Raw genomic sequence first — 22,399 nt, 5'->3', positions numbered from 1 at the left:
TCTTTTGCATTTTTTATCTTTTGTTTGCAAGACGCTGTGTATTCCTTGTGGTACCAAAGAAATAAAAGGCTAATAATATACAAAACCAGGTGTGTATGCATTTATCATTATTTTCCCTTCAAAGCCAACTGAAAACCTGAAGAAGGGGCGGCTTTGAAAAGGGTTCTATCAATCTGATGCAGATACAGTATATTGTGTCACACTCACCTTTATAGGAAACAAAATGTATACATTTCTTTTTTTATGTGGTGGTAGTAAAGGTTGAATTGTTAAAGAACATCAATGAACCCACACATATTGAATGCTGTCTTTTATTATAATTCAAAATATAATGCACTGCAATAAGAAAACAACACAACATAACTTTATGTTAAAGTGAGGCGCAAAGTGGTCTATTAATGATGTACGTGTCCGACTATATAGTCAAATAGGTAATGACTAATGCATTGTTACTGTGTACTTCCCAATTCTTAACATAGTTCTAAATATTGTGGCTTAAATGCAACTGCAGGGTTAAAATATTAATAAAACAATGGATATATTAGTTTTGTTTTTCTTCTCAAAATGTGGTCAGTGTTATTTTGTTACCCAGGTTATAGATATAGATTTTGTGCTGAACCCTTTATGTGAAGTTATTAACAAATCTCCTTCATTTAAATTAAAACTTTAAAAACAAAAACACTTCTATTCTCCCGGCTGTTGTATTTTTCCTCTTCTGTCATTTCACTTAAATTATTTGGTTCTATACAAGATAACATACATGTTCTTTACAAAGTAAAATATACATATTTACAATCACTAACCTCTTAGAAACCTTTTTGAATGTACTTGTATATGGTACATGGCAAAAAATAATCTTTAGTATTAGGAACACAGGTAATATATATATATATATATATTTATGTATACTTATCAAAACATAGTGCTAGTCATGCCAACATAGCTTTCTTAATAAATCAGTAGAAAAGCGCCAGCAAAAAAATAGTCATCTTACATTATTAAATATATCTATTATGACAAAAGAACACTCAAGATCTGGTTTGTAACTGCAAGGTGCAAACTTACAGTAAAGTTTTCGTCTTTTCTTTTTGTAGTAAATGTTTATTTTATATGTGTGTGTGTATGTACAGTATGTGATAGTCTCATAAAAGCAGGGATCAATGTCTTTTCTCAAAGATAATGGAAAAACAACAAGATATGTTTCATTCACTTATGAAGGTCAAATTAGCAGAGAACAGTTATACTGAAAGTGAATCTGTCTCCTACAATGTATTGGCAGCCATTTTGTTGTGTCTCAGTGATGTCATTAGTTCCCAAAGTAGTGATTGGCTGCATTCTCATAAAAATAGGTTTAACACACAAAATGGCTGCCTATATTCTATATATGTAACACTCATACGATAATACCAAATTAATGACAAATCATTAACTTCAAGAAAAGGTCAATGGTTTAGGTTACCTCATAACTGGCAACAGTAGTCAGTTAGCAATACCGAAAAGTCTGCAGCACTGTTCCTCGCGGCACTGTGACATCATGCACCTATTTATCCGCTACTGCACCCGTTAAGTGTATTGAAACGGCACTGATAAGCAAGTGTTTGCTGGCTCACTTATGTAAGGTGCAATATGTGAAACAAGTGGGATTTTATGCATAAATAGAAGATTGAGACTAATGGACCTCGGGGAAGATGAAAGTATCTGTTTGGAGGCATGTCTGTGTCAGGAGTAACTGTATCTAATGAATAATCACTATGGACGTCTCTCTTTTTTTTTTATATATGACCCCCATACATGGTCTGTGCATGAAGTCGTGTCATCCTAAAGGAGCGACATGTGTAGAGCAAAATCCACTCCCTATGTAACAGCCGCTACACAAGTTCTTCTTATGTACCATTCACCTGCCTCTACTAATCACACCAACATAGAAGGATTACTCGTAAAGAGTGCCCATCTGTACCTACATGACTAAACTGTCTAGCTATTGACCATTTACCAAACGGAAATCAACTTATACTGAATTTTTGTCTCTGTACGAATATCGCATCCTAATTCACCTATGTAGAAGACTGTTCTCTCATCAGACCTGTTCAGAGACATCATCATGTTAGCCTCAAGTACAGTAAGCTAAAGTGGATATTCTACAGCAGATATAAATCAGTATATAACTATTATTCTCACCTCGGCATAGAATTATTTTTGATTGTACTTTAAAAATGTGTTTTATGCCATCCTTCTGGCCATGTTGTGCTGCTTTATCAGTCGGCTGCATTAGCGGAATTCTAACGTCTTTAGACGCACAACCTCTCTAGTCAAATATTCTCCTTCATACATATACTGAAACTGAATAGCTATCTACTCTGCGAGACTCACAAGAGCTCAAGTAATTCTCCTTGAGAGCACTCACCTACACTGAGGGGGGGGACTTGACAATATTAACCCACCCATTTAATGACACAAATCGCATCAAGAAGTCCCAACTCTCACTGAAGCGATACAGAGACATTATGCAAGTATGCTATATTGAAATATACCCCATGACATGTAAAAAATAAAATCAGATAGTGTACATCAGAAAGCTGGTTTCCAAGTGGTGAAATTTGTGTGTGAGATAACATTTATGTTTTGGAATTGGCTGAGATACGCAACAAATTTGATCACTGTTTCTGGGAGATATGTGTCAGCAGGTAAAGGACTACAGGTGGTCTGTTCAAGTTTTACAGCTTGTACACATTTGCTGCCTATGACATCATTATTTTGTGATACAGTGTAATTATGCAAAAAAAAAAAAAAAGTGCAACAGTTTAAACGGATATAAAACAATAGAGGTGATCACAATTTTTCATTTTACATTAAAGAGCACTTGTCACCTACACACAACAGTAGCAGCCATTTTGTGGGCCGAATCAATACTTGGCCTATCACTACAATAAGAACTAGTGACATAATAGTTAATTGATTGGCTGCTTTCTCAGTTGATTCCACTGTAGGTCATTTACAAACACAAAATGGCCAAGGTGCAGGACACAATCACCTCTGCTCCCCACCAGCCACCTCACTATCCAACAAAGTGCATAGGATTACAAAGCAAGATGGCGGCTTTTGAAAAAGAGCAGAGACTGAGGGGAGGCATTGGGCAGCGAGCAGGCACGCCAAGGTGCCCAGTTTCCGAGAAGTGCAGAAATTAGATATAATTTAATTGAACATAATAACTGATGGAAGGGTCGTGGGGGAATATTTTTAGGGGTGAAAGGCCACAGTTACTTGCAATCCACATAAGGGCTTAATTCCAGATCTGGAGTCTCACCTTATACATTTAATGAAGACATTCTGTGCCTTCCAGTTGCACTTTTCTAGGCGCACTTTGCCCTATGTAATAAAAGTCTTTTAACACAGGAGAGTAGGCACACTGGTGCAAAACAAAGGCGGTGTGCTTCATATAGGAGGCCACTGTATATAGGTCGACAAGTACACTTAATGTAATACTAGGTATTAATATAGGTTTGACAGTATAGTGAAATAACTTTAAGGCAATACAATAACCAATTGTTGACTCTTCTTTGCCTTGTGTTAGAACGCCAGAGATAGCTCTATTATCAAAGTACTGACACATGTAAACCTCTTCATGTAGACTCTTGACTAATACATTCAGGACCTGCTTCACATAGCATAATACAACTAGGCCAGGTTCTTTATCAATGTAGCTTAATAGTTCTGTAGCCGAGTTCATTATTATCTTTAATAAAACACTGATTTGACATAGTTGCCAGGGAAGGTTCCAAACAGTTTTGTTCTTCTCGATGTACCTGTGGCATAGTGAAAGTGAAAGCAGCAAAGTAAAATGAATGGAATTATAAATGCACCCTGGTCATTTCCATCACTAGTTTACACACATGGTAAAGTTTAATAATGAGTAAGTGTATATGCACCATCGTACTTGGTACCAATAGAATTACAATATTCATATTATATAATACTGCTTTAAAATATTTTAATACAAACTAATATAACTAAATGTTTATTTAATATGCAAAATATGCATCATTATTATGAATCATATTCTACTAATATGCAATAACCTGATCTTAAGACAACATAAATTATTGAGGGACCACCCGTCCCCACATGGGTTGCGGCCATATACCCCCAGCCCTGACATCTAAAAATCAGGTAGGATAGTCAAACCCACTCAGTATGTATGCATTAAATGTAATTGGACAGAAGATACTGCCAGTAGTCAGGAGCCACAATTCCTATACACCCCCATCCTAGCACAGAGCCAGCCCTGACAGACATAGTCAGACAGCACACGGCTAATTTCTAGGGTCATAGAAGAACAAGTGTTGCGGATGGTGGTGACAAGAAGTCACACAATTATCTTACAGTTCTGCAGTCTGGGATTGGAGGGAGAGGGGAGGACAATAGTACAGTGAATGAGAGGTGAATAATCTTACCTACAAACCAGCCATCATCACACTTCTCCATAACATCTACAATGTCCCCTTCTCGGAGCTCCAACTCATCCTCATTTTGTGGTATGTAGCTGTACAACGCCTGATAACTAAACCTGAAATGTACAGCACAGTATGTGGACAGATGGACACTGACAGGTACATGAGAAAGAAAGAAAAATAACCTAAAAGACCATGAGAACTGGAATGGGGAATCACTGTTTGAACTGATTGTTGGTTTTACTAATCAAATCTGCTTCAATATATAATGGCTGAATGCAGGGAGCAAACCTAAAACATATATATATACATATATATATATATATATATATATATATATATACATACAGTACAAGCTGGGAATGCTTTGTAAATACACCTTTATATACCTTTGTAGGGGGCAGTAATGTTATTTAGTGTCCCTCTACATAAAAAGGTAAGTGCTCATTGGTTTGCTTTGACGTCTTATTTGCTGGAAAAGCAGCCTTACACACGGATATCACTTTTATAGAATAATATGCCTATAAATAAACCATACAATGTCATAGTCACACTGTATAGTCAGACTAATATGCACAATGCATGGCCAGCTTTAGCCATAACATAGACCAACAGGAATGAGGTAAGCCAAACAATTGTAATAGAGGACAAGGCCATATGAAACCGAATACAGGGCTACCACAAATAGCAGCAGTGACCCTGAGGTATCTGAGCTGTGATATACTGTACAATGTAAGGATAATGATATGACAGGGTGCTAATCTTGAATTCCCTCAGGCAGCTGTGCTAATATCTCGCATTTCCAGGCAGTCTCTCTGCTAATCTCTTCAGTATATGGAGTCACATTCCTCCTGTATGTAATGGAAAGAATGAGGCAATGCTGGAGACATGCCCCAGTCATTGGTTTTCACTGCTATTTCCTATTCCACAGATAGGTCAGAGGTCATTCCAGGCAGGGTGACATCATGCATTTTGTTGTTGTGGAGAGATCACATATCTAATACAATGAGGAATATCCTGCACTGGAACACAGAGGAATGAATGAAAATAAGAATCTGCTGAGGTAAACTGTAATCTCCTGAAGTGTGAGGTCAGTATGAAGGTATGACAGTACGTTCCAAGCACTGGTCAGCACGAAAGTAAATGTCCAATTTCATCCTAGCTATATATCCCTCACATTCATATGGTTTTATATCTCAATAAGTGGTTTATCTATTCTGAAAGTTAAGACAGAGAAAAAGATAACTACTCAAATGGTCTTTAGCTTTGTTTAGCTTAGGTTATCTGCACTGAGAATACACATCATGTCAAGTGTGTGTCCCAAAAGGGCAATAGTAATATTCTCTACAATACTTATTTCTGCCAGCATACAGATGAATGAGAAGTATACAGTGCATTGTGAATTAATTATCTAGGTTGGTGTCTTTGTTTGACTCAAGTAATCAGCAGCATCTGCTTGTCTGAGTGGAGGTAACTGTCAGTCACTTGCAGAAACAACCTACACCTCACAACAGTAGTTGCTACTGATGTTGTAGCATTTACTTTAAAAGAAAATTAAGGCTTAGCTCACAGTCATCGGTGTACAACGCCTCAATGAGGCTTAGCTCACCATCATCAGTGTACAACGCCTCAATGAGGCTTAGCTCACCATCATCAGTGTACAACGCCTCAATGAGGCTTAGCTCACCATCATCAGTGTACAACGCCTCAATGAGGCTTAGCTCACCATCATCAGTGTACAACGCCTCAATGAGGCTTAGCTCACCATCATCAGTGTACAACGCCTCAATTAGGCTTAGCTCACCATCATCAGTGTACAACGCCTCAATGAGGCTTAGCTCACCATCATCAGTGTACAATGCCTCAATGAGGCTTGGCTTACCAGCATCAGTGTACAATGCCTCAATGTGGCTTAGCTCATCATCATCAGTGTACAATGCCTCAATGTGGCTTAGCTCATCATCATCAGTGTACAATGCCTCAATGAGGCTTGGCTTACCATCATCAGTGTACAATGCCTCAATGAGGCTTGGCTCACCATCATCATTGTACAATGCCTCAATGAGGCTTAGCTCACCATCATCAGTGTACAACGCTTCAATGTGGCTTAGCTCACCATCATCATTGTACAACGCTTCAATGAGGTTTAGCTCACCATCATCAGTGTACAACGCCTCAATGAGGCTTGGTTCACCATCATTAGTACACAACGTCTCAATTAGGTTTAGCTCACCATACTCAGCATACAACGTCTCAATGAGGCTTAGCTCACCATTATCAGTGTAAGACTTAGCTCACCATAATCAACGTACAATGTCACAATTAGGCTTAGCTTAACATAATCAGCGTACAATGTCTCAATGAGGCTTAGCTCACCATAATCAGCATACAACATCTCAATTAGGCTTAGCTCATCACAGTGGCATAACTAGGGCAGGGCTGCTGGGGGTTGTGCCATGGGCGCCGCGCCACTGGACATGGTACAGGTCTGCCCTAGTCAACCAATGTAGTGCAAACCGCAGTGAGAGCAGTCCGCACTACACAGTTAGACATGGTGCTGCGGCGATGTGTGATATTTCAGCAACCAATGAGAGTCAGACAGACTCTCATTGGCTGCTGCGCCCACTGCCAGAGATGGGCTGGAGCTCACACATGAGCTCTGCCTTCCATCTCTTGCAGTGGGTGATGGGAGAGACATCATGACATCTTTCCCATAGTACCAAGCGGGAGGACAGAGGAGAAGACCGCGGCGGGCGAGGCAGGAGCGGGGATTCAGGTAAGTCAGTGTCAGGTGTGTGTATGTCTGTGTGTGTTATGTAAGGGGCACTATTGGCACTGTATCTCTACTGGGGGCACTGAATAGGGAGGACCACTACATGGGGCACTGTATAAGGGGCACTGCATAGGGGAGATCACTACTGGGGGCCTGCATAAGGGGGACCACATGGGGGCCTGCATAAGGGGGACCACTACTGGCGGCACTGTATAAGGGGCATTCCATTAAGGTGTATATGAAAAGGAATGTTCCCAGAGTGACAAGAAAGGTGTGTGTGTCATGTTAACACGTCCCATTTTTCAGTGACCACGCCCCTTGTGCCAATTTGACCCCGCCCATTTTTAGGGACACGCACATTGGGGAGGGGGCTCCATTTTTCAACTTGCCCTGGGCTCCAAATACCCTAGTTACACCACTGGCCCACCAACATCAGTACACAAGTGACTTTTTGATAAGGCTTAGTGCACCATTTCTGGGCAATGGATTTTAAATGTAACCTCAGTTCACCAGTAGGATGTCAGTGGCATTTCACTGAGGCTTAGCTCACCAACATTAGGCCACAGATGACTTCTTTATGAGATTTATACCACCGTCACTGATAAGTATAAATCCTTATAAGGATGAATTTGGATGTAGGTGTTTCCCCCGCCTTCTTCATGTATATGAGTATGCCTCAGTAATATGTCAAATGAAGAATAAAGCATTTTGGGAAAGTTCTAGATTAGCAGAAACGTATTTGTAGTGTTTTTAAATGAAATTATATGGAAACAGGTTTCATAAATTTTGATGCCCAAACCCCTTTGTAGCTGGCACATGCTTTGGTTTAACAAGCAGGTGATGCAAACTGGTGCTTTTAAAATGAACGGATAAACCAGGAGTGAGAAACCTTTGGCGATCTTCCATGATGGTAAGACATACGTCATTTACTAACATGAAGGAACACTCATTCTATGGTTGAAAATGTATCTTAACCAGTGTTCTATTGACACAAAGAAAAGTATTTTGTTACTTACGCGTCTTGCGGCGTCTGAGTCCGCTCTATGCTGTCCCTTCTCTGCTGTGCTTGGGGTTGCTGAGAAATGATTAAACATTGTTTATTGTCATAGGAAGACACTTTGTGTCGATAGTCAAATGGGTGAGAGACAGTACTGCAATAACGGACTGATTTCTCTGCAATGCTTATTATCTCATTGCAGACCGCTTCCTGCCGACAGTCAGCAAGAGAAAAGAGACAAGGAAAGACGAGACATTCCAGATAAGATAAGTCCAGATAAGTCCAGTACACAACAGTAGTGTAGATCCCATTAAGTCCATGAAGTGGAGTCCAGGGGAAAGCATGGAAAAACAGGCAAGATACAGAAGAAGGTTGAATTTAGTACAGATATATACGAGGAGCAGTGGACAGCCTGATACAGTTAGCATGTTGCGGTTAGAAAATGCTCTCATTCTAGCAAGGAAATGTTGGTGAGCTTGGCTCTGTCATGCATTATTGCGGTTAGGATTCAGAGTGCAGGCGTAGCAAGAGAGAGTATATTATTTCTATCCAGAAACAGAAACACACAGATTAACACAGACATAAATCAGATCAATGCACCAGAGGCCTGTCTATATCCACCGCACCCAGCATCTCTTACCACATAGCTCTTTTCAGACTCTGTGAGGTCTGGTCCTGTGCTCAGTGTATGATGAGGCTGCTGTGGTCATCAAGCAATAAGGGACACATTTAGCAAGGGTTATTAGGTTATAGGGAGACATATAAAGGCACACAATACTATAAGACACTTCCCATTGGTCATTCCAGTCCAGGGGCTGTTGGAGGAAATGATTTTCTAAACACTGCAATAACGGTTCTCTTCTGTTTTTGTATCTAGGTATCTCCACACTTGTCTTTGCACTATAAGGGGCTGTTTCTGAGTTTGAAGCAGGCGCGTTTGTCTCTCTGTCTTTCGCAGCCGTAGCATCTACGACTTTATGCTAATACTGCTATAAATCCCTTCCCTGGTGTATATCCGTGCATCCGAATGTACAAGGACTGAGACGCCCACTTTGAGCGTCTTTAGACGCCAACCACTGGTGGCACCATGGAAACTTGTCCCAGCCCTGTGCTAGGTGCAGAATCTCTGTCTGAGTATGGTCTCCAATGGTGATTCTGCTGCTACAGTATGTCCCTGATAGTTATCATATGCTAATTTAATGTTAGCTTTTTTAACACGGTTATTGTTTTTCAATTAAGTCTATTTTTGATATCTAGATTTCTGTGGACTTGTCAGCTATAAATGCTTTTAGTGCGCAGTTCTTATTTCCATTTTATACCTAGTGCACACCTCTCTTATTGTGACAGCTGCACCGATTACATTTAAAATAGGACCCAGAGATATAGGAACTAGCGCCAATACACGGTTTCTGAATATATTTCTGTTTATATTTCAGGTAATCATCTTCAATAAATATTAAAATGAAAATAAACTATAGTGAACATTTAATCCTATATACAGAAAGGGGAAGTTGAAGCACTTGCAACTATATATCATACCTATGTATCATACCCTCATTAATGGTACTGTACGTAAGACAGGACAGGGTCATACAGCAGGTAGTTTAGAAAAGAGGATTGTACACTTTATGAAAACTTCATCCCGATTCTGAACATTCTCTCTTAGTGTGTGTGTGTGTGTGTGTGTGTGTGTGTGTGTGTGTGTGTGTGTGTGTGTGTCAGTTACTCCAGTAGGACCAGTAAAATATAAACATTGTTATGAGACTTAACATTTGTTCAAGAACAATCACTGTTGTTACAGTCATTAAACAGTGCTTGAGCTTGTCACAATATATCAGTTATAGAATAAAAATGACATAATAACAGAATGAAATACACACTCAAATCTATACAAACCTATTCCAGATAGACTATAAATATTAGCCATTTAAAATATGTTTCTTGTACACACCTATTATATTAAGAAACACATAAATGAATAATAATGATAAAAATATTGTCGATAAAAAATAAGGACATGAAAATGTGTTACTACTTCTAAACTAGACTGCACGATATTGCATGAAATGAAGTTCTTATCAGCGACCTAGGTGAAAGCACAATGTTTCATTTTGATGATATTTTTAAGATAGCAGAAATGTATGGAATGGTCCTATGAGACATGATTTAATGTCATATACAGACATGGTTCAGCAGTGACCAAGTTCTCATATGTCAGATATATCAGCAGACAAATTATAGAGAACACTGGTGATGAGATAGAAAATCTGTCAATTTGTTTCTATGAATTTGATTCACTTTTTCTTCTAGTTGAACAATCAGGAAAGATCATCTTATTTCCACCAAATGATAACATGTGGGCAGCTATCACATCATTAAACTCATGTGCTCATAATCAGCCTTACGGCTGTATCTTATTGGGAAATATTGCTTTCTAAGGACACGTTCTGAGAGGAGAACAGCACCAGAACAGAGATTCCTAAGTTTATATTAAGGTGCATCTATCTAATTATTTGTTTTTATTGAGGGGAACCCCAAAATTTACAGTACACAGCAATAGGAGGTGAAAAATACAGGAAATAAAAATATATATTTTTTTCTTTTTTTCTTTTAAAGATGGTTATGTAAAAGTAATTTGCATGGGCTTACCACAATAGAATTTGAGTTAAGGGTATTAACCGGGGAGTCTGTAAGCATTACGGGACTTTTAGAGGTCAATGCTGTTTGTTCACCGTCAGATCTGCAAGGCTAATGAGATGTAAAAGAACACAAAATACAATGAGAATGAGATGAGCAATGATAACCCAAATATCAATCACATAATTGCACTGAGATTGCCAGAAGTCATGCTGTGTTGCTACACACACACACACACACACACAACTCATGGTACATCTTCCATGCAGGAACGGTAGGCACACGCTGAAGTCTTCTACAACATAATGCATATATAAAGGTTATATAGGACTTAATCATGCTTTGCAGTCACTCAAACAGGAACTATTGATTTTACATGGTTAAACACAGCATAAATCACAATATGAGGAACTAACTAAAGACACAGTAAATCAGATCATATATTTCTAATTTAAACTGTAGGAATAAATAGATATTTCCATACAATTATGTATTGATGCTGGGTACTTTAATGAACAGTGCTCTGGCTCATTGTTTTCTAAAAGAGCGCACACAGGGGGTCATTGCAGAGTAATGCCGGCCATACACGGTGCGATTTTAGGTTGGTAAGATGTGTTGTACGATTGCCCTTGAAATTCTCCATATGATGTGGTCAAATGGTGTACGATAGATCATTAAGATCATATGATAATATGTATACATGTGTATCACATTGTAAACAATAGATCGTAATCTTACGGTTTTGCAGTAAGATCTACGATCCAGCTATACGACTGCAGGGTCAATGCGAAGATATTGTGTACGATGCCCTACTACCAGCGGCCATAGGCACACCATGACCACAATAGAAATTGTAATATAATAGAATTTTACTAGTGCTGCATGTTCTTCTCAGGATCGCAAATTAAATAATCAGCACCACCTTTTAACATGTGTCAGCCAGTAATAAATACACCTGTGCACCAACTAGGAGAACTGGAAAACATGCACTAGAGACCATCAATAGGTTTAATTAATAATACTGTATAATATGGTATCCTTATGCACTATCCAGTGCATAAGAAGACCAATATGTACATAAATGTCCAGGGAAGTGCTCGGTTCTTTTGCTGCTCCCCCAGACTCCCGGACTTGCTCTAATACTCTGGAATGATGCCCACATCTAAAATAAAAACATTCAGCTCAGACAGGATGGCCCTACTGCCGCATAGAATGGGTTACTGTGATAGCTGGTCCTGTATATGCTGGAATTATTACACACAATACACTTTGTATGACGCATATTAAAGCTGGATAAGTGTTAATTATACCACCTTAATGGACTGGCCACACTCACTCTAAAATCAAGCATTTGGAAACCCCCCTCTAGAAATCCTGTGTTTGCCACTGCCAGCACCGGCTCTTACCCTCTTAGGGGAGGGGGGCTGCCGCCGCTGAAAATGAAAGGGGCACTCACTTCTTCTTGGCCGGGTCCCAGCGCATGACTATCGGTCTGTCAGGCACCAGGACCGGCGCATGCGCACTAGAGGGTGAGAGATGCACATGCGCATGTCACCGGCTTCCAAAGGGCTGCATCGTATGCAGCCCTTAGGAGCCGGTTAGTGCTGGCGTAAAGGCAGAGTAGCGGCTTCCTCCTGGAAGCCATTCTCTGCTATTAGCAGCCTGGACTGGCAGTCCCAGGGGAAAGAGACACCTCCCTCTGGGGCTGCCTAATGTATATGTGACTGGCAGGTGGCGCTTCCAATAGGAAGCCACTGCCAGTCACAGTGTAGCCAGTGCACTGACTACACACACTGGGGTGGTGGATTTTACTGGGGAGGGGGGCTGCAGTCTTGAAGCCGTAGGCAAAATCCACCACTGCATGCTACTAAATGCAGCATGGTACATCGCGCTGTCATACTACTGCATCGTGTATGCACCGCACAAAGTATCGTTCCATTGGCCGCCATATCAGCTGGGAACACATCGATCTGATGTGTACCCGGCCTAAGCAATAAATCACATAGGCTTTACAGTTTGCTGAGCAGTAAATGCTATAAACTAAAAAATGACGGCATGCTCCATACTTTTTAAAACCAATGTACAACCTAGAATTACCCTGCAGCCTATGGAGGTTATCTGGGCAGTTAATAATGAATTGAATTGCATCTTTACAGAATGGGCAGCTGTTTGCTCTGGATAATGGGCAGTATGATGGTATTCGGATGCAGCAGTGGATCAGAGAAGGCGGCAGGAAGCGCCTATTTACACAAGACACCTCCTGCGACATAAACATATTATTGCACAGCCAATGCATACGAAGTCGATCTCTAAATCAGACCCTGTATTGCTCATCAGGTGTGACCAAAAATATACAAACATAAAAAATGTGGTGCAGCACCAGTGAGACCTGCAGACTTCAGTAAATAGGATCATATAAATTATAAAAGCATTTGTAAAAGGAATTGGAGGCAGCTTGTTACCATCCAACAACCATTTTAACCTTTTCTTGTACGTCAAACAACCTACAGTATTTATCACACTAGTCATTTTTAAATTAATAAGATGGATCAGACAGATGGAATAGGAATTAAAAATAAATATTCAATATTCTAGTGCAGCTTTAGTTAAGAATATGAAAAAAAAGTGACAAGTGTTTCCTTCCATGTCTAATGCTCAGTCAGCCAGTTTAGTATTTATTAAAGTACTCTTTATGGCATTTTGAATGTAGTAAAGTAGTTTTAGGTCAGGATTCCCATGTGTAGCATTTTACCATTTACAGCTCCTTTTTACCACATGAAATGTTTGAATGACAACACATGATTTTCCAGAAACTGCCTTTTTCGTTTCACCCAGGGCATCATGATTAGTGAGCGTAAACCCCTAGAACTTTTCTTAGATCATTTAGAAATGAAAGGAAGTATGGGAAGGATTTTATAACCTGAGCTAACTTCACATAGGTAGCCCCGGTTTGAGAGCTTGATTTTATGTAGAAATTATAGATCAGTTATAAACTAGTTACATACTGGTGTGAAATGAAAGCTGCAACTATGACTGACACGTAATGTTTACCAGGGATAGTAGTTGTGTTGGGTGGTGGTGGGGAGGGGGAGTATGGTATGGGAAATTCCCGATTGACCCCAATGTGTCCACTTGTAATGAATGAATTTAAAAAGAGCAGACAGCTTCCACACAAATACCGCTAACACTGCATGACGGTGAGGGTCATTGGAACTAACTGGTTCCATATACCTTTACATGGTTTCAGTAGCATTAGTAAAAGCATGATTGTTGATGCCTTGGCTCTGGGACCTTAATGCTATACAAATTAGCTACCACATGAGATGATATTATGTTGCTACGATTTTATTGGGAAGGGGCTACCAAATGACAGCAGTGAGCGTGCTTTCCCTGGTTACAGGTTATAATATACACTACTTCACACATAAAATGTTGAAAACTTTGGTACATTTGTTACACACACACACACAAAAATAGATTTTAAGTGAATGTAATTGTGCGGAAATAAATGAAATAGCTTTTTCTGCTGTTCTTGCAAAGGCTGTGCATGCCCATTCAGGGTGCTAGGCAGTCAGTCAGCGCATGCAGCTCATTACCTGTGACACACTGACCCTGCCTCTAAGTCTGGGAGGTGGTTGTTTTGTGACAGCACAAGAAGACAGTGCAGAAGGATAGACAGGTGATGTAAGTGGGATTGTGTCGGTGGTCTTCAAAAGGAAAGAAAGCTCATCAGAAAGAGTTTGCAGATCACCAGAATCTTCATGTTATTTAACAACATGCACATTAGAAGAGCTCCTGTTGCCTATTCCCAGCGGAGGCAGCAAGTTTGTGGAGTGAGGCGGTATTGACAATCACACAGCCCGCCTGTATTTTCATGAGCATTGATTGGTCCTCACCACAAGATTGCTGTCTCTGCTGTGCAACAGGCGCACTTGAACTACTGCAAAACTAAGCCACATTCACAAAGTGACTTCACATCTGCTGCACCTTTAGTGAGAGCAAAAACGTAACAGCCTCAGACTAACAATTTGAGTAGATCAACAATGTGATACATTCTGTTAGGTCTGTCATGTAAGTGGGCAGTCTGAATAATAATTATAGGTGGGACATATCAGTAGTATTTTACACTGGCTGATTTAAGGCAGGGCTTGATATTGAAGTAATTTATAACACTTGGCAGTGGAAGGGTTAATTGTACTATGCACTTAGGGCCATATTCAATTAGGTGCGAAAAATGTTGCGTAAAAAGCTTTCACGAATGCGAACTATTCGCGTATACGTGCAATCCAATGGCTGGAGTGTTCGCTTGTGCGAAAACTCCACAGGCAGAAACAGGAGAAACGTTTTCCCCATCTCAGAGCAGGTGATAGAAGATGTGTAAAACCTCTATTTCTGGCTAAAAATGTGGGGACTTGGTACAGAACACTTTGGAATAATTAGGCAAAAACTGTAAAAAGTGTTGGAAAATGTGTTTAAAGTACTGGGACAGGTATTTGGGGGGACTGTATGGATGGGACAGGTGTTTTGGGGGGCTGTATGGATGGGACAGGTGTTTTGGGGGGCTGTATGGATGGGACAGGTGTTTTGGGGGGCTGTATGGATGGGACAGGTGTTTTGGGGGGATGTATGGATGGGACAGGTATTTTGGGGGGATGTATGGATGGGACAGGTATTTTGGGGGGCTGTATGGATGGGACAGGTATTTTGGGGGGCTGTATGGATGGCTCAGGTGTTTTTAGGATTGCAGGTGCTTGCAGCAGGTAGTTTTTTTTTTTTAAACTGCACTTTAGAGACACATAAATATATTAGGACCCATTTTAATGTACCCCCAAATTAACTACAGTAATTATTGTTTCAAACAAAAATAGTTTTTTATAATTTTTCCACACTGATGTAAATATGCATATAACAGCCATTTGACTCAATTTAAGAACCCAAAATACTTTTATTATGGCTATTAATACACTTCTATATTGATTTCCAGTGTCAGTTAGGCTGTTTATAGAGTACAGACTGATATCCCAAAATGTGCTGTACTTTTCGCTAGTTTCACCATGCACAATTATCGCACATATGCGTTTTCCCATGTTTTGTAATTGGATAGGGCGAAAAGCGAAAGTACGCAAAAACATCGCATCAAAACTGACAAATGGTTCGAAAACTTCGCCTGGCGAAGGCTTTTCTCCAAATGGGACTTTTCGCACCTAATTGAATACGGCCCTACAGTACATGTGTTATGATAAATACTAACCCTACTGGGTGTTGTAAATGACCAGTGACAATCCCTGTCTCTGGTCTGTATGAGATGTTCCAGCCTAGGACTACCAAACACAGACAGGATGATCAGATAGTCACAACATCTGGAGGTTGCCTGTAGCTAAGGACTTCTAACATATGGAACGGATTATATATTGAATAATTGATACCAGTTACTCATTTATACACACTTTGGAGAATTTGGATGGCTGCCGCAACAAACTACGTGCATAGACTGATACAAATGACAGTAGAAATTAACATTTATTTTTAAATTCCCTGAACTTGAATCAACTTTTATATTTTGTTCATCTATGAAAAAGTCATCTGTGTGAATGGGCGTAACACATAGGTTTTGCCAGTATTAGGTAATATAAGCTACATATGTCAGTTTTCAAATCATCAAATGGACTGACCTAGATGCAGAACAAGACAGTAAGTTAAGGTTAGTAAAGTAAAATGTGTGAAACCTTTCTTACACGACAATCCGTCAGTAAAGTCAGTACAGTCTCCTCACACCTCAGTCTTGATGCATATGAGCTGAGAGCACACACATGCACTATATATACCTTAAGCGGACTGCCCTGAGATCTGTTCACATCCTCCTGGTTATCAATGACAATGCTAAAGAGTTCCTTACTCAGCTGGCTCTCCTCATAGGAATCAGTGTCTGCTTTACTCTCTAGTTCTGCACAAGTGTTTATACAGGATAGTGCCTGGGTGTCACTGGTCTTATTACAAGGTGCCCTCCATCTGTTATGCTCACCATTTTCTATTGAGCCAAAATCGCTCTTCGACTTGTACTGATTACGTAACACATCACTGAGCTCTGAGATTAAAGTATCGCGTGATGCAAGGAGCTGGACTGGAGAGCCTCCATAGCTAGAGACCGAACCGACAAACTTCTCCTCATTGTGTGGAGAAATGACGTAACTAACTCTGGTGGAGGACTGTGGCCTAGATGGATGTGTGGGCACTGAGGAGAGGGCAGAGTTTGGGGTGGATCTACCAGATAGATTGTAATAATGGAGACTGACAGAAGGAGTTAAGGACAATGTCGGGCTGGGAGCTGCAGAGGGAGTGATGTAGTCTATGGTACATAGCCTGGCTTCGGGTAAAGGAGGAAGTGGGGGGGTTGCGGTATAGCCGCAGTTTCGGGAAACACCCATTGTGAGGGAAATCCATTCAGATGTGATAGCCTGCACCTCTGGAGAGAAAGCTCTGCGGATGGCATGGGGTGGGGTAGTAGTACGAGGTCTGGCATAACTAGGAAACTTAAAAGAGAAAACAGATAGGAGAAAACAAAGAGGCAGAAATGTGATGGGAATGAACGACAGAAATACATAAAACAGTGACTTCTTATATGAAGGTTACAGTCTCCTTTCTCCACACATATACGATTATACTCCTCTGACATTTACATACAGCAGATATTTAGCTCCTAATGAACTAGCTCAATGAAGCCTTGCGGCCATTTAGAGTAGCAGCTCTTTGCCAGATTTCAGTGAGTTTTCTAAAACATTTGTTAAAGGGTTGGAAAAAAATCCATCAAAAGTAAGTAACTTCACCAATGAAATCAACGTGTGATGTAATTGCTAGACATTGATGGCAATATAACAAAAATGTAAATACATTTGATGGTTAAATGGAAATGCAAGTGTTGCAAGAATGATCTTTTCTGCTATTATTACTAACACCCCACAGGTATACAAGCATATGTTTGCTGTATCCTATGACTGTAATCCCAACAGATGCACGGAGTCTCCACCACCCCCTTTGTCAAGAAATAAAATAAATGCTCTACCACTCATGACCACTAGGTGGCAGACAGAGCCCTTCAATTAAAAATACAACTATTTTACTATGTACTTTGTAGATTATATGTGGGAAGAATTCATGTTTGTCATTCTGTATATAGGTTTGTATTTATACGCAGTATAACAAGTAAACAAAATGAACAATAGATAAAATACTGCAACAGAGACATACCTGTGGGGAAGCACTTGTGCTTCTGTTTGGGGAATAGGAAAGAGGAAGATCCATGTAATCGGCTGAATTCTTCACACGTGGCCTCTTGAGGACATCTACATAGGTTATAGGAAATATACCCTGGCGGCTGGTGCCAGATATCTTTCCTTCATACCAATTTTCATCTACTCTGCGAATCAATGTTATCCTTTCACCCTGGAAAATAAAGTTCCTCATTAGGGCAAATCATCCTTTAGACCATGTGTCAAAGCAAATAGCTTCAGTTGTTTTATGATATGATTAGGGCAGCTGCTATGCAAGACGTACTGTATGTAGATTGCAAGACTACTACATTTTACAGGACACAGTCAATCTAATATGACTCTCCTCATGTCTATTGTGACATAGGGATATATTCTGCTCAGACACACTACCCATTCAACATAGGGTGCATCCTTTTTATGGAAGGACATAAACGTACTTTTTAGCCATCAAAGGAATCAAGACTGTCCTAAAAAAAAAGGGGACTGTTGAAGGTAATGCAGGTGGTATACAGGGATGATGAGCATGGAATCTGAATGAAAGGTCGACATGCAATAGGTCAACAGGTACAAAAGGTTGACAGTATTAAAACGTCTACAGGCTCAAATGGTCGGCCTACAAATTGACAACACATGCTTTTTCTCAACATTTATTTTTAATTTTTTTGTAAACTTTTTATTTTAAGGACACTGTATAACATCAAAGAGAATAACAATAAAATAAAAGTCACAAAGAAGGATGATTCATAAGAATTGATCAAATCCACAATGTGGACTTCGTAACAAAGTAGAGTGATTTTATCTGCAATACTAAAGTAATGCATCCATAAATATACCACAGATTAAGGGTATTCGTATCAGGAAAGAACATTAGTAGCACTACGGCGAGGGTTAGGGTTAAGATTAAAATCCCAAAAAATAAAAATAAATATATTTGTTGACCATTTTTGTGCAGTTCATTTGAACCTGTTGACCCTTTAACTCTGTTGACCTTTTGTCCTTGTCGATCTATTGCATGTCGACCATCCGGTGTCAACCTTGTTACTGTAGGTCTTTCATACCACACCAATGAGCATTTCATCATTAGACAGAGAGAAAGCCTTACGGTGGGTATACACCTCACCGATATATCTGCAGACTGTGTAGAACATACAGTATGTTCTGCATACAGACTACCCGATTCGCCGTGACTGACATCACAACTGGGCGGGCATTTACATGCGCCTGCCCAAATGAGCTGTCAATCACTGTGCCCGTGCAGCAAGTGTACGGGCGGTCGGCCGACCACCGATACCAACAGCACGATGCCCCAATATATCTGCAGATATATTGGGCATCGGTTATGCAGCACAGCCGATGTAATATGTCTGAACAACGTCATTCACAGACATATTGCTGGTACACACTGGCCAACGCACACACGATATATCGCCCATTGAATTGAACGCCCGATATGTCGGCCAGTGTGTACCCAGCAATAGAGGTAATATACAGGACCTAATCTGTCTCATCTGTGTTGTGTGCAAATCATATTTGTTGTAAAACATCTAAAGGCAGCTCAACAAAAGATTGGCATCTAATCTCAGAAATATTAAATATTGTCTAAACACAAATGTAGAAAGTATATATATTATCTAACATAGATATAGTGACAGAGCGCAGTATGCAGGACGAGATGGCGTAAGTGGTTTAGTGCAGGTGATGCAAATTTTTATAGGATATAGGCTATGACAATATATAAATTATAAAATAAAACAAGTATATACTAATACGATTGTAAACAATAAATGTTTAAGCTCCTTCAGTGATAGATTGGGAGCAGGAAACCACTGCAGAGAAAGTCTGGGACAATGTGGAACAGTAGGAGGCTGCAAGGCCAAAGCTTAGCCTGTCCTTTCCAGATAAGTTCTTCCGGTGCTGCCTTATGTGGTAGAGAAGCTGGGTCCACCTGTGCCCTGTCTTCCCGGTGTAGAGGCATGCTTCACATAGCGGCTGCATGGTGATGGGAGTACAGACATCCACAGCTACTAATGATCGAGTATTCAACACATTTCATGTGTGCACACTTTGTAAAGCATATGGGTCTGGTGGGGATTGAGCTTTAAGGTACTTAAAGGGTACCTGTATCATTGTACAAAGACCGAAAGTTGTGTCAGAGAATGGGTTTAAAAATGTATTTTGTCTAAAGATAAACAATCAAATATTTATTTGATTCTTAACAAAATGTAAAGTCATACTGATGTGTATGTAGACAGTGTATATAGAATGTTACTATGTAGCTGCTACGTACAATGTTTCTGTGTGATGAGGTTATCAGTAGTGATAGAAATATGGAGGACGGCATGATGAATATGTGGTGAGTTGAAGCTAGTTTTGAAAGAATCTAAATTCAAAGTCTATATTGAGACTAAGAGGTGTGAGTGTCTTGAAATGATAAATCCATGTAGTTTTGTTTCTTTCCAATGTGGATCTCAGATCACTTCCTGTGCCGCACACACGGGGAAGACAGAGCACGGCCGGACCCAGCTTCTCCTCCACAGAACCGAGGAAACTACAAGGACAAGGGAAAGCATTGGCCTCGCAGCCTCCTGCTGTTCCAGATCAGTTGCTTGTTGTATTTTATAAATGTATGGTCATAGCCTACATACTATAAACATGTACATCACCCACACCATCTCATCCCTAGGAGCCCTCTTACCGCTGCCAGCCAGTATCACTGGGGAGCAGAGCATCATTCAGCTGGCCCAGTATCTCCCTATCGCTGCTATAGCTGGCAATAGACAATCTCTTGCCTAGTCTTGGTACAAAGGAGCATTTGTGAATAAATGCCAATTTCAGTCTTGTGAGCAGGCACCACACATTAATACAGCCAGCCTTGAGTAGGAGGTGCAAATTTTATTGCAGATATTAATGTCTGCTACCTTTTTAAAGGACATTTCCACTGCCGTGTCTCCATTAAAATTGAACTTGGCAACAGCATCTCCATACTCCAGAACTTGCACTGGTGAGGCCTTCCGTGGCTGTACTTTCTCTGTCTGTGGCATTATCTGAAATAACAGTGTCATGGTAAGATACAGTACTAGTAAAGAAAATGGCTACTACAGATGATACCTACCTGCAATATGGCCTTACCTCAATATATGAAATGGGGAAGATTCCGGTTCTCCCATGGTGCTCTCCTTCAAACCAGTTCTGATCTATCTGCTTGTAAATATAAACTATATCTCCTTTCTGGAGTGGCAGCTCCCTATATAGAAAGATAAAATGAGTTTGTATGTCATTTTTAAATAGAATTTGTTGGCTTTTAGATTGAATTACGTCAGTTAGTTACCTGAGCTGTACAGGTAACTTTATGAATCATTAACGTGTACCTGGAGACATCTGGCTGAACCATTCCTGCAGACAATGCATTCACTAAAAACTAATACCAAAGGGATGTATGTGTCTCAGTGATATCAAATATTCCTAGTTGCATTTGCCAGTATATTGGGTCAGCTAACAAAATGGCTGCCGTCACTGTGTGCAAATGACAGATACACTTTAACAATTGTCACACTTGTAAGTTCAAGAATTTTATGGATATTGCAGGTATAGTATCTCATAATATATTATAAATATAGAAATACAGTTATTGGTTTGCATTAGCATGCAAAGATAAAAAAACATATTGCCTCATAGTAGCTCATACAGAGCTAACATAGGGGAAAAAAAATTAAAGCAATTTGTTTGTTAACTTGTAATTCACCTTCATTATGTAATAGGAGCAATACTGATCATAATGCCACCTTTGCATGTACAGTAGGATAAACCCAGCAATGTCTAAACACTTGCCATCTCTGACACCTCTGTACTAAGAAACCTTACATTTAAAACCATGTTAATTGTTGCAGTTTATTATAGATTTTTTTTGATCATTAGAATTCTTAGGGGCCTATTCATTAAGCGTAAAAAATCTCTGGAGAGAATTAGCTTTAGAACTCTCATGGAGTTCTAGCTAATTATAGGTGGAATTCATCATTCCACCTCTCCATAAGTATCTATTCCGAAAAGCTGTCATTTTTGCGATGACAACTTTTCGGGAAATAGATACTTTTCCCTGCCTACACTACTTTATCGCATCTGGAAACAGTGCTGCGCATGCACTGTTACATCTGTAAAACCAGCGCATGCGCAGCACTGGCTACAGATGCGTTAAGTTTCGTACCCCCCCCGACCCCCACCCCACCCCCCTCCGCTCACCTTCCCCCCCCACGACTTACCTGTCCGCGCAGCAGCCTCC

The 22,399-nt window shown here is 40.1% G+C and overlaps 1 protein-coding gene across 19 annotated transcripts in view; it reads right to left on the bottom strand.

Annotated features, from left to right (window-relative positions):
* Positions 1-293: 293 nt before the first annotated feature.
* SORBS1 (sorbin and SH3 domain containing 1) overlaps positions 294-22,399 on the bottom strand; it is a 434,665-nt gene continuing 412,559 nt past the window's right edge. For 15 of the 19 annotated variants that reach the window (XM_088475931.1, XM_088475933.1, XM_088475925.1 and 12 more), the window contains 10 exons: positions 21,253-21,367; positions 21,042-21,167; positions 18,101-18,295; positions 16,681-17,385; positions 14,452-14,562; positions 10,868-10,966; positions 8,859-8,918; positions 8,238-8,428; positions 4,452-4,564; positions 294-3,803 (listed from right to left, as the gene is read on the bottom strand). In XM_088475931.1, coding sequence (XP_088332057.1) covers positions 3,736-3,803; positions 4,452-4,564; positions 8,238-8,428; positions 8,859-8,918; positions 10,868-10,966; positions 14,452-14,562; positions 16,681-17,385; positions 18,101-18,295; positions 21,042-21,167; positions 21,253-21,367 — 1,783 coding nt within the window. In that variant the 3' untranslated portion in view covers positions 294-3,735. The remainder of the gene's footprint in view (positions 3,804-4,451; positions 4,565-8,237; positions 8,429-8,858; positions 8,919-10,867; positions 10,967-14,451; positions 14,563-16,680; positions 17,386-18,100; positions 18,296-21,041; positions 21,168-21,252; positions 21,368-22,399) is intronic. The other 4 variants (XM_088475945.1, XM_088476003.1, XM_088475983.1 and 1 more) reach the window with 3 other exon arrangements.

Source organism: Taudactylus pleione, unplaced genomic scaffold (genome assembly GCF_031769625.1).
Source record: "Taudactylus pleione unplaced genomic scaffold, aTauple2 ptg000016l, whole genome shotgun sequence".
In the NCBI taxonomy this organism is placed as follows: domain Eukaryota; kingdom Metazoa; phylum Chordata; class Amphibia; order Anura; family Myobatrachidae; genus Taudactylus; species Taudactylus pleione.
Note: the sequence above shows the minus strand (reverse complement) of the source record. Positions and strands in the feature narration are given on the sequence as shown.